The sequence below is a fragment of the Oncorhynchus gorbuscha genome, linkage group LG02 (genome assembly GCF_021184085.1).
Source record: "Oncorhynchus gorbuscha isolate QuinsamMale2020 ecotype Even-year linkage group LG02, OgorEven_v1.0, whole genome shotgun sequence".
Lineage (NCBI taxonomy): Eukaryota > Metazoa > Chordata > Actinopteri > Salmoniformes > Salmonidae > Oncorhynchus > Oncorhynchus gorbuscha.
This window is the reverse complement of record NC_060174.1, coordinates 12,560,003-12,575,670: the sequence shown is the minus strand read 5'-3', so window position 1 is coordinate 12,575,670 and position 15,668 is coordinate 12,560,003. Positions and strand designations below refer to the sequence as shown.

At 42.2% G+C, this 15,668-nt stretch overlaps 1 protein-coding gene across 5 annotated transcripts in view; it reads right to left on the bottom strand.

Annotated features, from left to right (window-relative positions):
* The window catches only part of LOC123997194 (zinc finger CCCH domain-containing protein 13-like), a 31,200-nt gene extending 23,597 nt beyond the window's left edge, over nucleotides 1-7,603 (bottom strand). For 4 of the 5 annotated variants that reach the window (XM_046301342.1, XM_046301358.1, XM_046301368.1 and 1 more), the window contains exons 1-2: nucleotides 7,282-7,603; nucleotides 2,628-2,690 (exon numbers count right to left, since the gene is read on the bottom strand). In XM_046301342.1, coding sequence (XP_046157298.1) covers nucleotides 2,628-2,690; nucleotides 7,282-7,330 — 112 coding nt within the window. In that variant the 5' untranslated portion in view covers nucleotides 7,331-7,603. The remainder of the gene's footprint in view (nucleotides 1-2,627; nucleotides 2,691-7,281) is intronic. The other variant, XM_046301375.1, reaches the window with a different exon arrangement.
* Nucleotides 7,604-15,668: the final 8,065 nt, after the last annotated feature.

Sequence of the window (15,668 nt, the reverse complement as noted above, 5' to 3'; positions counted from 1 at the left end):
AGAAAGACCCTGTTATGTCTGACCTCAGAGGCATGGGCTTTCATCTATTTCGAGTTGTGACCTTTCGACCTCAACAGCTAAGAAATACTGGGAGGGAGCCAATTACAGTGAGATGACATGTCCGTTATAGAAGGCTAGGCTTTGAGTGAAACAATGAAGAGGGGCTTCACAACAACAACAACACACACAGACGGACACAAAGAAACTGATATGTTAAAGATGACATTCATCCAAAAATACTCAAACTAAGCTGGGCGACATATGGAATGAATTTGATTCATTCTAAATGTATGTTTTTGCGAGATATTCCGAATGCCTGAATCGCAAGAATCAGCGTTTTGTTGTTTTCCATTTTTTGGAGAGTTTAGTTCCGCTTTTTCTCATGTTGTATGTTTGGTCGTCTCCTTCGCTCTTTTGTCTGCACCTTCCCATTTCCCCCAGAGATCTGTGTATAATGACGCGATGCACGTCACCGCTCTAACAAATGGGAGTCATTGTCCCAAAGGCAGGAGAAAAGCTTAGGTCCATAGAAACACACATTGGCCATATTTTATTTTAACTTCACTCTCGCTTTACCTCTTCCTCTATGGTTTACACACAACCAAGCCCTTTCCCCCTGCCTCTCACGCCAACAAGGTTGAGCGATCACATCTTACTACCAGACAAGCGGTTTCAACTTGCTATTTGCATTTGAGGTTTGGTCCAACAGAATCGTTCATATGGACACCAAAACACAGACATTATTTTACCGTAATAAGAGATCTTTTCTAACGATACCCTTATGTCCAACACTACTCAAATTTCACAGAGAGCAGACACTTCTAAAACGAGTGTCAATTGACATTGATTCAGACCCATTAACGCTCAGTGAGTCACATGAGGGTACCACTAGCACCTGAACCAAAGACACTTATACTAGCTATCTAGTCTGTTTTAGAAATGTGCAATAAGCATAACACAATTATATACAATATATATTGAATTGGCAACTTGTTCTCATTCTGAGAAATTAGGCCACTTGATTTCAACATCAGAACAAAGTGGACAGGCTAACATGCTTTTCAAACTGTTAGAGAGAAACAGAAGGGTGTGTTCATAACAATTAAAACAGTTCAACTTTGTTGGCTAGCAAATAGATCCAAGTTGGCTAAACATGAAATATAAAAGATTAGCTGGCTAATCACCAGCACGTGGGCTTGAGAGACTGTTGATGAGATCCGTGTTAATGTTCTATAGCCTATCGCCTGCTACAAGAAGTTAGTCATTATTAGTGATTATAAACTGGGTGGTTCGAGCCCTGAATGCTGATTGGCTGACAGCCGTTGTATATCAGACCGTATACCACGGGTATAACAAAACATTTATTTTTACTGCTCGAATTACATTGGTAACCAGTTTATAACAGCAATAAGGCACCTCGGGGGTTTGTGATATATGGTCAATATACCACGGCTAAGGACTGTGTCCAGGTACTCCACATTGAATCGTGCATAAGAACAGCCCTTAGCCGTCGTATACCACACCCCCTCATGCCTTATTGCTTAATTATGCATGGTTCTACTTACGTTTGTAAAAAGGGCATTTTCATAGACAGACTTGAAAACCAGATCATGGATTATTGCAAAAAATAAAGCAGGTTAAACTATTTTGACCAAACAATTAAATTATTACTAGGTCTTATGGTTGTGGAAAGCTTAAATTTAGCCTAGGTATAACTTCACAAGCCCGGAACTCATTAGATTATTGCTGACTGTTTGAAATGCAGTGTATTTTACAACAATGCTTATTTAGCAAAAACATTTACCACTATATTTTTGTTGATACGGGCGATGCACAATATACATTGTAATTTTCACCAAAATCAATCTGATTTTTAGGCTATAGATCCATAACTCAAACACGCAATCAATAATTCATGCAGGGATACAAACACCACAAACATACACACAGGTTTCTCAAGGAAAATCATAGAACCTCTAACGTTTCCCTGATGACATCCCCAATCCCTGCTACGCTGATTGTGCTGGCCTTACGTCCACCCAGACTAGACCAGTCTGACAGAGAGAGACCAGACCGGACTGGTTTGTTGTACTACTGCAGACGGGCATTAATAATGTGATCCAGACACAGTGAGCAAACGCCCAGCCCGCTAACAGCCACCACAGAACCAGTGTGCCATTGTTGTGGCTGCAGACTAGCAGCTGTGCTTTGCAGCTGCTTACGGCCTGCTACCACTGACGCTGAGGTTTAGGGTCAGACATGAGATTCAGGGCATCACGGGACCATTTGTGTTTTCATTAGACTTTTCTAATTCCAAATGCATGGAACATTCTGATAGTTTGTATTCCTTGTATTCCCATAAAGAAAACGAAAAAAGGGTGCTACTTGGAATAGTTGACATGAAATAGCCATATGTGGAAAGAAATCTCAATGTGCTTGTCTAAAATAGTACTATTCTAGATAATGAGATGTAAAGGAGACTTCGATGGAGGAGGTTTATTGTGCACAAAGCGCACTGTCTGCATCCAGAGGGCTCTGCTTTGGGAACAGCCAAGACAACCTGAAACCATTAGGGATGGGAGAGTAAAGCTGATTCCAGGTCATCTCAGGTGTGGTAGTAAACTTACTTTCCTGCTCCTGGAGGTTATGGGCCAGGCAGTGGTCCTCCAGAACAGCAAAATCCCGAACAACTGTAGACAGAGAGACAGGAAGTTACTTTAAAATGAAAGTTTGTAATGAAAATAGCCAATACTACTCCACACTTGGGAAGTTAGGTCTGTGTCGTTGCGATATTTTGTCTGTGTTAAAGTTGTCTGTGTTGGGGCGATATAGCTGAAGTTCTTATGGAAACACAGACCAAAAGGCCTTTTGAAAAGCTGTTTTTCTGTTGGTACTGTAAGAACTCAGCTTGATAACCATTGTTCCATGTTACGAGACATTGTGTACACCACCGACACATGATGTTCTACTGCAGCACTGATAACAGATACGCCCTGATCAAGGGCAGGAAATTCACTAGAACAGAGCACCAAAGACTAAACAAGGGTTTTGTGACCCTAATAACACAAGCGCCCCCAATTTAACCTTGACGGCTAATCTTACACTTTGCACCTGTGGCAGCTACTGGGGCTGAACTACAGCATCAACTGGAGAAATGTCAAGGCCGTTGTAACAATCAGACAGAACATCAGGCCCACAGGGGGGAAGGACGATTGCTGCACTAACAAGCCATTCTCTGTTTGATGCCTGTTCAGAGATCTAGAAGACAAAAGGAGAAGCTGAACTTGCCCATGTCTGAAGTAGGGGCCCTAAAAGAAGTCTAGATTTAAATAAAGAGAAAAGTATTAACTGAAAGTGGGGTTGAGCAAGCGACCCTGGGTTAAATAAAGACTGATGATTGTTCTGTTGTGTTTTTTTCAACAAATTTGCTCATTTCGAATTAGGCTAGGCCCCATCGGCCTACCTAGGCCCCATCGGCCTACCTAGGCCCCATCGGCCTACCTAAGGCCCCATCGGCCTACCTAAGCCCCATCGGCCTACCTAAGCCCCATCGGCCTACCTAAGCCCCATCAGCCTACCTAAGCCCCATCGGCCTACCTAAGCCAAGCCTAAGCATGCTGTGGTAAATCTACTTTTTTTTTTAAATGTAGAAAAACAAACTGCCAGTAATTAGTTATTAAGTCTTATAAGAAATTAAGTCCTAGCTTCCAAGGCACGACAGCATGAAAAAGTGTTAGTTATAATTAGCCTTCTTAGATGTCACTCAGTCAGAATAGTAAAGCTCTGTATTTGCTGTCTCTGGGATATGTTGAACCACATTAACTTTTGCTGAGGACATGCAAACCTTTTAATTAGTTTATGGGGAAGAGGATGGAGGCAGCAGCTTCCAAACAGGCAGCACAACACTGTCAAAAAGCATTCAGACTGCCAGACGGAGGCAAAGCAGTTGTGAAGATGCAAAGTGCCATAGCTTAAGACGAATCAGATCAAGAACAATCACAGGAGCAGAAATTAGACAGAAGAATGGAACTCATAGAAGGAATCTGAAAGTCTGTCAGAGATGATGGACGTCTCTGGCAATGAGCGTTGTAGGTTTCCCCCTGGGCATCACTTGAAGGAGAATTGATCCGCCAGTCAACATGCAAACTAGCGTTAACAGTAGTGCTGATGCGATATTCATATGATAACCAGCACTATTAGCATAATCTTCATAATTTAAGGGGATCAACCAGATTACATAGGAAAACCCTAATCTAGGTTTAGGACAATTACCGTACAAGTGATGTTATGGATGAAGACACTTGTGAAAATATAATAACCTCCATAACCGTAAAGATTAAATCAAAGCTGACTGAAGACGGGAGGGCAGGGCATTCGTGCGGTTGACTGTTTCTTCGATAACATGGACTCTTAAAGGTGAAAAATGCAAAAATCACTCCGCCATTTCCTGGTTGTTAAAATTCTAATATAGGTTTGCCTAATTTCAGTTTGTGATTAAACAAGCAATAGTCTAGAGAATCATTGAACCACCTAAACCGCTGTAAAATATATTTTCAATAACCAAAAATATTGTATTTTCAGCGGTTTAGAAGCTGGTGTACAAAACCGAAAGAAAGAGACACCAAAACGAAGTTCTAGTGTGTTTCACATAAACCTGTATGCACCACAACCCATCTCCATCAGTTGACACCCAACAAGAAAATGGTTATTCGAAAGGACATGCTCATGTCTGTTTGCATTTAACTCCATCAGTCCAATAAAGCATATCAACTAGGATAGAGCCCTGCTGCCGTAGGGGCTGTTTTCATCTAGAAAATTCTCAAGGTGAGCAACACAGGCAATATTTGCTGATGAACATACAAAATGGTTTCTGTTTTATAGGCTGGGTAAACTGTACTTAAACCTCTTCTGTTTAACTGGAATGGAATCATTCTGGAAATGCTATTAAGTGACTCTCCATTTACTGGCACAAAACTGTGGTGAACATCTTTGAGGAGGATACAAAACTGTGATTATAAATATGTAATTAACTCTCTCTCTCTCTCTCTCTCTCTCTCTCTCTCTCTCTCTCTCTCTCTCTCTCTCTCTCTCTCTCTCTCTCTCTCTCTCTCTCTCTCTCTCTCTCTCTCTCTCTCTCTCTCTCTCTCTCTCTCTCTCTCTCTCTCTCTCTCTCTCTCTCTCTCTCTCTCTCTCTCTCTCTCTCTCTCTCTCTCTCTCTCTCTCTCTCTCTCTCTCTCTCTCTCTCTCTCTCTCTCTCTCTCTCTCTCTCTCTCTCTCTCTCTCTCTCTCTCTCTCTCTCTCTCTCTCTCTCTCTCTCTCTCTCTCTCTCTCTCTCTCTCTCTCTCTCTCTCTCTCTCTCTCTCTCTCTCTCTCTCTCTCTCTCTCTCTCTCTCTCTCTCTCTCTCTCTCTCTCTCTCTCTCTCTCTCTCTCTCTCTCTCTCTCTCTCACAGTTCAACCTCACACAGCAAGGCAAGCCACAATCTGTTCTCAGAGATGACCTCATCCATATCATACATAATTCATGACAAAAGCAGCAGTCAACAAACTGTGCAGCAGTATTTCTCAGCTGCTGTAGTGCCATGTGAAGACAACCCAGAGCCTCTATGATTAATAGACAGCCCCATAGTGAATCAAACTCCCCTGACACATGTCACTGCTGGGCAGGGGAGGGATGAGCTGCAGCTCCACTGGGGTTAATAGATAGAGAATGGGCAGAACAGGGAGGGGGTAGATAGATGGATGTGTCATAGTGAGAGAGGATGAATTAGGTCCCATTTCCATAAAACCCCCACCCCAGACAGGCTCACATAAACGTTGATTAACACTGACCACGTTTCAACCTTATGCTTAATCTCTTAATTGAACCCCCCCCCCCCCCCCAGGAGATTCAATCTAACACTGACCTAACCTACTGAACATTGTTATTTCTCCATTAAAATGTGCCTCAATGTTTCAATGCATGGCCCTCTACAGTGCCATGCGTGGATCACGGACAAAGAGCAAAGCAAAAGTATGTCTACCATGAAACGTGCTGAGGTTGCACATCTAGGAACAGGCCTAGATCAGGCCTGGAAGAAATAACCCACACTGTTTCATCCAAAAGTTAACCGAGGCTGGCAATAAATTCTTATTTTCCCAATGAATATAAATCATTTTGTCATTTGTAAGCAGGAATAAATTAATAAATAGGGGTGGGGCTGGAACCATCTCAAAACAACCATATGTATCACTTGGATGGTTCCATGGAGACAGCCGCACAGCAGTGGAAAGGCACGTTCTCCCATCATGCTCTCCTCCAGACCACCATGTCAAATTCCATGGAGTTGGACCAGAGCAGCTGTTTCCCAATCTCAGGAAGAGACAGTCTGCTCCACATCCCCAATCAGAGCAGATTGAAAGCATACACAATAACATGATATGTGTAGAAGATATCCAAACAAGGAGATTGTTTTAAGTGTGTTATGGTCTGTCTGTAGTGTCCACTCATATCCCAACAGCTGTTATGAGCTATTGTTTTGGACAAGAGTTAGGGCTCACCAATTCTCAACACTCTTCAAATTCTGAATAACATTTTGTTCCAGCCCAGAACTAGGCCATTTTGAGGAAACTTTGTGAGTAAAGGAAATTCATTTGGGAATGTTTTGCACACTAGCATGGCATATTTTTCTCAACACATAGCTAGGTGGGACAATATAGCATGGTCCACCAATCTGTGCATTCATCCGTCAGGGGAACACGGAGTGTGTGCTCAGAACAGGTGGTGAGAAACGTTACAAAACCATGATCTGATGTTGCCCACAGCATCTTTAGATGTCCAGACCGTATCCTGGAGAGATTGAGTGACAGCATCTGGCTCAACCACTTTACATGCAAACCACCTGAATGCCATTGAATACAATAACTAACTAGACAGGGGGAAATCAGACAGTTTGCAGTAAAAGTCGAAAATCCATTGCCACCTCTGCAGACCAGAGACCGCGATCTTACACGTTAGCTGCCAGACAGTTAAAAACTCGCACAATCATAACAAATTCCAGAATCACGTGTGAATGTCCCCAGTTAACGTTAGCTAACTAGCAAAAACATGAAAGCCAGATACTTAACAGTGACCCAGTGTAACGTTAGCTAACGTTAGTTTGCCAGTTTAGCTATTTGACAAAACAAACATAGATTAAGCATATGATGCAGGTACTTGACACCTGTCAGACAGGTGTGAACCATCGAGGCTAGCTCTAGCTACAGTTTATCGTGCTGCTAAGTAGCTAGCTAGCAAACGTTACCTTCTTTTACTCCAGGCAGTTTGTTCTGATCGATGCTAAATTCAGCCATGATGTCAGCGAGGTGTCAACGCCGTTCACGTTGAATTACGCTTCCACGATTTCCCGAAGGGTACAGTACCGGAATCTGATTTATTGTTTTTTGTCATAAACCCAATTGATGATTCCAATACTAGTACGGGTGTCCCTTTGATTAGTATCAAGTAGCTACCTAACCACCTCTAAACCTCCCTTTGCCAGTCCGATTCGTGTGGGTCTCTCTCTCGCAGACCCTCCCTCTTCTTATTCCTCCTCCTTTGCAGCTGTGGATTTCATTAGCTAGCCTGCTGGCTTGCTTCAAGACCAGCTACGGGATGCAGGGCGGGTCAAATCATTCACTTTTGAATATGTGACGAATGAAAGAGGATAGAGGAGATTAGGCTATTTATCTATGTAAAAACAAAAGAGAAAATGAAGGTGTAATATCAACATAAAACAATGTCCTTATTTGCACACGACAGTTGTAATCACTTTTTTTTTACCAAACAATACATCATTAGTAATGAATGAGATAGTAATTGACAATTTTGAGAACCATCTCCAGTCCAGCAAATTGTATTTCAATCAGTTTTCAAAAATAATTGTTTGATTTAAATCTTCACTGGGGAAAATACAGACACATGAGCCCGTTTTCTGATAGCACATGTCACAAAATTCATTTCTGCATGGATGTCACAGTTGCTTGCCCTGTTAAATGCAGGACCAAATTACACAAGAATAACAATTATCAAAGCATTCTCACAAGTTACAGTGTGTGAGAATGATTGTGACAGATGATTCCAATTGTTTTAGTTTATTAGAAGTTCAATCAATGTTGCTATTACCAGATAGCTTTATACTATGGTATTGCATTATGGTTATCTTTGGTCTTTGAGTGTTCCTTGTTTTTATTTTATTTAATTAACCTTTATTTTGACAGAGAGTCATGCTGAGACCAAGGTCTATTTTACAGAAGAGCTCTTTAAATACAAATAATATACATATCAATACACTATGAAAAGCAAAACGGAGATGCAAAACACAATCATAGAAAACAAACACATTTAAAGTAAAAAGGTCCTCAATCAGCCGTCTGAATTGCCCTAAATCAATGGTTCCCAAACCTTTTCATAGTTCTGTACCCCTTCAAACATTCAACCTCCAGCTACGTACCCCCTCTAGCACCAGGGTCAGCGCACTCTCAAATGTTGTTTTTTGTCATCAATGTAAGCCTGCCACACACACACTATACAATACATTTATTAAACATAATAATGAGTGTGAGTTGTCGTTACAACCCGGCTCGTGGGAAGTGACAAAGAGCTCTTATAGGACCAGGGTACAAATAATAATAATCAATAATGTTACTGGCAGGTTCCGTTAACCTCGCGTGCTTCTGAAATTTCTGCCTTCTGTAACCCCAGACAACTTCCTACAGTACTCAGTCATGGCTTTTGGGATGCGGAATGTGGAATGCATCAGCCACTTTCCAACGACCGGTTAACTCTGTATCAGCTGGTGTTCCCAATTGTAGTGCATAGCTTGATAATCTAGTGATTTATTCATCTGAGTGGTCAACTCATGTTGACTCTCTAAGGGTAGTATGTGAATGGTTGGCAGCTGCTTCAATTCAATTTCAATTCAATTCAATTCAAGGGCTTTATTGGCATGGGAAACATGTGTTAACATTGCCAAAGCAAGTGAGGTAGACAACATACAAAGTGAATATATAAAGTGAAAAACAACAAAAATTAACAGTAAACATTACACATACAGAAGTTTAAAAACAGTAAAGACATTACAAATGTCATATTATATATATATATACAATGTACAAATAGTTAAATGACACAAGATAAAATGAATAAGCATAAATATGGGTTGTATTTACAATGGTGTTTGTTCTTCACTGGTTGCCCTTTTCTCGTGGCAACAGGTCACAAATCTTGCTGCTGTGATGGCACACTGTGCAATTTCACCCAAAAGATATGGGAGTTTTTCAAAATTGGATTTGTTTTCGAATTCTTTGTGGATCTGTGTAATCTGGGGGAAATATGTCTCTCTAATATGGTCATACATTGGGCAGGAGGTTAGGAAGTGCAGCTCAGTTTCCACCTCATTTTGTGGGCAGTGAGCACATAGCCTGTCTTCTCTTGAGAGCCATGTCTGCCTACGGCGGCCTTTCTCAATAGCAAGGCTATGCTCACTGAGTCTGTACATAGTCAAATGCTTCTCTAACCCTGAACTTGGCAAAGTGCGAGTTTGGGAAGGCTACTTTTATCTATCTCGGTAAAGAGGTGGGCCATGGACAGGTGCGCCCTGTTGATGCCAAGGTCTTGGCTATAACTACACTCCCCGCACCTACCACCAGACGAGAGCTACGCCGCTTTTAAGGGATGGTTGGCTACTTTCTGTAAGAACTTCTCTGTGGTAGTTGCTCCATTGACGATTTGCTCAGTCCGGCTTTCCGGATAGTGCCAGAGGTGCTGGTGCTGTTCTACTGCAGCAGGACAAGAGTGGAGTGGATCATCCTGTTTGTTATTTTTCTCGTAAATTCAACCAATGTCAGACAAATTATGCAACTATTGGACAAGAAGCTCTTGCTTTGTTGTTATCTCTGCAACACTTTGAAGTATATATTGGTTCCAGTGCCCTACCAGTAATCATATATACTGACCATAACCCCATATAAGACGCTTCTAGCCCCTTCTTATTAACGGTATCTGTTGCTTTTATACATGTCTTTCTACTCGAAAGTCATCTTAATTTTCGCTCAAAAAACTCCTGTGGCTTATTTTTCAAATTGGCATTTTTTTGTTTCTACGTGTCTGCGCAAGAGTGAAGGTTTCATCGAGTTGTGAGATAGTACTTTTGCACATATAATCCACTGTGGCTGAGGAAAGGCATTACTCCCAATATATGTGAACCCCAAATCAATGTAGTTCACATCATCTTTGCGCCTCTTTGATGGTCCAACGTCCCTGCCTGTTGTTCGGTGCTTTCCTGGTTAAGGGGTCAGTAGCTCTTCGACTGCTTCAGATTCACAACTGTCAGCTAGCTGGGCTAACAACAAATGTAGAATTACTGATGCTAGCATTGGATGTGCTCGTGGAAGCAGAACAAGTTGTGTCTTCGACAGGTGCAGGTGTAGTACTGCTGGTAGTAGCAGGTATGTGTATCTATGGACGCAGGCCTTACTCTTTTTAACAATTTATAAATTTTCGAGCAAACGGAATGAGCAGCACCCACTGTACGTTTGGCTACATACGGACGGTTAGTGGAATTCCCGCGAGAGAGTAACGGTTAATGTGATTGGATGTTAATTATTTGATGAGGCTACCTGTACTTGACATTGTGTTGTTATTTCGCTGAACACTAGATGGTTTAATTTGATTTATGGCAGTGAAACGAGGCTACTCAGAAGAGAAAAAAACCTCTCCCAAATGTATAGCCCCGTTGGAAAGTAAAAATGGACTGTTTGAAAATGTGAAGAATTTATATTTATTTTTTAAATGTGAATCCAATTTTTGTTTGGCGTACCTCTGACTGCATTGCACCAAATCATCAAATTTCAGAGTTTGAGAGTTTGCGCAAGGCTTTCTAAACAATAACACCACAATGCATCAATCTATGAGACTTTCAAGAGGGTCAGCCTGCTTTCTGATACAGAATGTAGTGAAGTGCATTGAACCTGTCGCCCGTAATAAAGCATAAAGCATGATAAACTTAATACATCCTCCTGCACACTCACAGCCATCTTAGATTGATACATCCTACTGCACACACACAGCCAGTTTAGATAAAGCATGTTACTGCTCCTCCTGCACACTCACAGCCATTTTAGATTAATACATCCTACTGCACACTCACAGCCATCTTAGATTAATACATCCTACTGCACACTCACAGCCATCTTAGATTAATACATCCTCCTGCACACTCACAGCCATCTTAGATTAATACATCCTACTGCACACTCACAGCCATTTTAGATTAATACATCCTACTGCACACTCACATCCACCTTAGATTAATCATGTTATTGATCCTGCTGCACACTCACAGCCATCTTAGATTAATACATCCTCCTGCACACTCACAGCCATTTTAGATTAATACATCCTACTGCACACTCACAGCCATCTTAGATGAATCATGTTACTGATCCTGCTGCACATTCACAGCCACCTTAGATTAATCATGTTACTGATCCTGCTGCACACTCACAGCCACCTTAGATTAATCATGTTACTGATCCTGCTGCACACTCACAGCCACCTTAGATTAATCATGTTATTGATCCTGCTGCACACTCACAGCCACCTTAGATTAATCATGTTACTGATCCTGCTGCACACTCACAGCCACCTTAGATTAATCATGTTACTGATCCTGCTGCACACTCACAGCCACCTTAGATTAATCATGTTACTGATCCTGCTGCACACTCACAGCCACCTTAGATTAATCATGTTACTGATCCTGCTGCACACTCACAGCCACCTTAGATTAATCATGTTACTGATCCTGCTGCACACTCACAGACACCTTAGATTAATCATGTTATTGATCCTGCTGCACACTCACAGCCACTTTAGATTAATCATGTTACTGATCCTGCTGCACACTCACAGCCACCTTAGATTAATCATGTTACTGATCCTGCTGCACACTCACAGCCACCTTAGATTAATCATGTTACTGATCCTGCTGCACACTCACAGCCACCTTAGATTAATACATCCTCCTGCACACTCACAGCCACCTTAGATGAATCATGTTACTGATCCTGCTGCACATTCACAGCCACCTTAGATTAATCATGTTACTGATCCTGCTGCACAGTCACAGCCACCTTAGACTAATCATGTTACTGATCCTGCTGCACACTCACAGCCATCTTAGATTAATACATCCTCCTGCACACTCACAGCCATCTTAGATCAATACATCCTCCTGCACACTCACAGCCACCTTAGATGAATCATGTTACTGATCCTGCTGCACACTCACAGCCACCTTAGATTAATCATGTTATTGATCCTGCTGCACACTCACAGCCACCTTAGATTAATCATGTTACTGATCCTGCTGCACACTCACAGCCACCTTAGATTAATCATGTTACTGATCCTGCTGCACACTCACAGCCACCTTAGATTAATCATGTTACTGATCCTGCTGCACACTCACAGCCACCTTAGATTAATCATGTTACTGATCCTGCTGCACACTCACAGCCACCTTAGATTAATCATGTTATTGATCCTGCTGCACACTCACAGCCACCTTAGATTAATCATGTTACTGATCCTGCTGCACACTCACAGCCACCTTAGATTAATCATGTTACTGATCCTGCTGCACACTCACAGCCACCTTAGATTAATCATGTTACTGATCCTGCTGCACACTCACAGCCACCTTAGATTAATCATGTTACTGATCCTGCTGCACACTCACAGCCACCTTAGATTAATCATGTTACTGATCCTGCTGCACACTCACAGCCACCTTAGATTAATCATGTTACTGATCCTGCTGCACACTCACAGCCACCTTAGATTAGTCATGTTACTGATCCTGCTGCACACTCACAGACACCTTAGATTAATCATGTTATTGATCCTGCTGCACACTCACAGCCACTTTAGATTAATCATGTTACTGATCCTGCTGCACACTCACAGCCACCTTAGATTAATCATGTTACTGATCCTGCTGCACACTCACAGCCACCTTAGATTAATCATGTTACTGATCCTGCTGCACACTCACAGCCACCTTAGATTAATACATCCTCCTGCACACTCACAGCCACCTTAGATGAATCATGTTACTGATCCTGCTGCACATTCACAGCCACCTTAGATTAATCATGTTACTGATCCTGCTGCACAGTCACAGCCACCTTAGACTAATCATGTTACTGATCCTGCTGCACACTCACAGCCATCTTAGATTAATACATCCTCCTGCACACTCACAGCCATCTTAGATCAATACATCCTCCTGCACACTCACAGCCACCTTAGATTAATCATGTTACTGATCCTCCTGCACACTCACAGCCATCTTAGATTAATACATCCTCCTGCACACTCACAGCCATCTTAGATTAATACATCCTCCTGCACACTCACAGCCATCTTAGATCAATACATCCTCCTGCACACTCACAGCCACCTTACAAATCAATACACGGAGATGCAGAGCTACTGGAGTTCATGTTATGAACCAGACTGACAGATTGGAAACACTGCTTGGTAGTCTTGAACTCTCTGTTCTCTTAAGACAGTGATGAAATGGCATTTTCAAATGATTTATCATCCAAATAAAAGGAAAAGATAAGCCATGTAATTCTAAATAGACACCGACTGGAATATGTGTTTTACCAATCAGCATCCAGGAATAGACCCACCCATTGTATACATCTAAATAGACGTTCACAATAGAGATAACACTCCAAGTACGTGTATTTGACTCTCAGAACATAAGATTTGACTCTCAGAACATAAGATTTGACTCTCAGAACATAAGATTTGACTCTCAGAACATAAGATTTGACTCTCAGAACATAAGAACAATCTGTCAGGCCAGAAATATCTGCTTTGACACCATTATAGAACGTAATCTGTTGATTGTTTCAAGCAGACCAACATAGTCCCTGTGCCCAAGAACACCAAAGTGACCTGCCTAAATGACTACTGACCCATAGCACTCACATCTGAAGCCATGAAGTGCTTTGAAAGGCTGGTCATGGTTCACATCAACACCATCATCCCAGAAACCCTAGACTTACTCCAATTCGCATACTGCCCCAAAAGATCCACAGAAGACGCAATCTCTATTGCACTGCAGACAACCCTTTCCCATCTGGATAAAAGGAACACCTACGTGAGAAGGCTGTTAATTGACTATAGCTCAGCATTCAACACCATAGTACCCTCAAAGCTCATCACTAAGCTAAGAACCCTGGCACTAAAAACCTCCATCTGCAATTGGATCCTGGGCTTCTTCACGGGACGCCCCCAGATGGTAAGGGTGGGCAACAACACATCTGCCATGCTGCTCCTCAACACGGGAACCCCTCAGGGGTGCGTGCTTAGTCCCCTCCTGTACTCCCTGTTCACCCACTATTCCGTGGTGAAGCACGACTTCAACACCATCATTAAGTTTGCCGACAACACAACTGTGGTAGGCCTGATCACCGACAACAATGAGACAGCTTATAGGGAAGAGGTCAGACACCTGGCAGTGTGGTGCCATGACAACTATCTCTCCCTCAACGTGATCAGGACAAAGGAGATGATCATGGACTACAGAAAAAGGAGGGTTGATCTCGCCCCCATTCTCATCGACGGGGCTGCAGTGGAGCTGGTTGAGATCGTCATGTTTTTTGGTGTCCACATCACCAACAAACTATCATGTTCCAAACACACCGAGACAGTTAGGCCTGATCACCGACAGCTCAGTTGGTAGAGCATGGCGCTTGTAACGCCAGGGTAGTGGGTTCGATCCCCGGGACCACCCATACGTAGAATGTATGCACACATGACTGTAAGTCGCTTTGGATAAAAGTGTCTGCTAAATTGCATATATTATATTAAATTATTATTATACAGTTGTGAAGAGGGCACGACAAAACCCATTCCCCCTCAGGAGACTGAAAAGATACTTGTCATGGGTCCTCAGGTCTTCAAAAAGTTCTACAGCTGCACTATCGAGAGCATCCTGACTGGTTGCATCGCCACCTGATATGGCAACTGCTCAGCATCCGACCACAAGGCACGACAGAGGGTAGTCCGAACGGCCCTGTACATCACTGGGGCCAAGCTTCCTACCATCCAGGACCTTTATACCAGGTAGTGTCAGAGGAAGGCCCTAAAAATGACAAAGACTTCAGCCACCCTCGTCATAGACTGTTCTCTGTGCTACTGCACTGAAAGCGGAGCGCCAAGTCTAGGTCCATGAGGCTTCTAAACAGCTTCTACTCCCAAGCCATAAGACTCCTGAACAGCTAATCAAATGGCTACCCAGACTGTTTGCATTGACCAAAATCTTTTATTTATTTATTATGCGGCTGTTTATTATCTATGCATAGTTGCTTTACCCCTACCTACATGTACCTATTAACTCAATTACCCTGACTAACCGATACCCCCACACGTTGACTCTATACCGGTACCCCCTGTATACAGAGCTTTGTTATTGTTATTTTATTGTGTTGTTTAGTTTTTTACTTTAGTTTATTTAGTAAATATAAAATAACTCTTATTTTTCTTAAAACTGTATTGTTGGTTAAGGGCTTGTAAGTAAGCATTTCATGGTATTGTTGTATTCGGCGCATTTGACAAATACAATTTGATTTG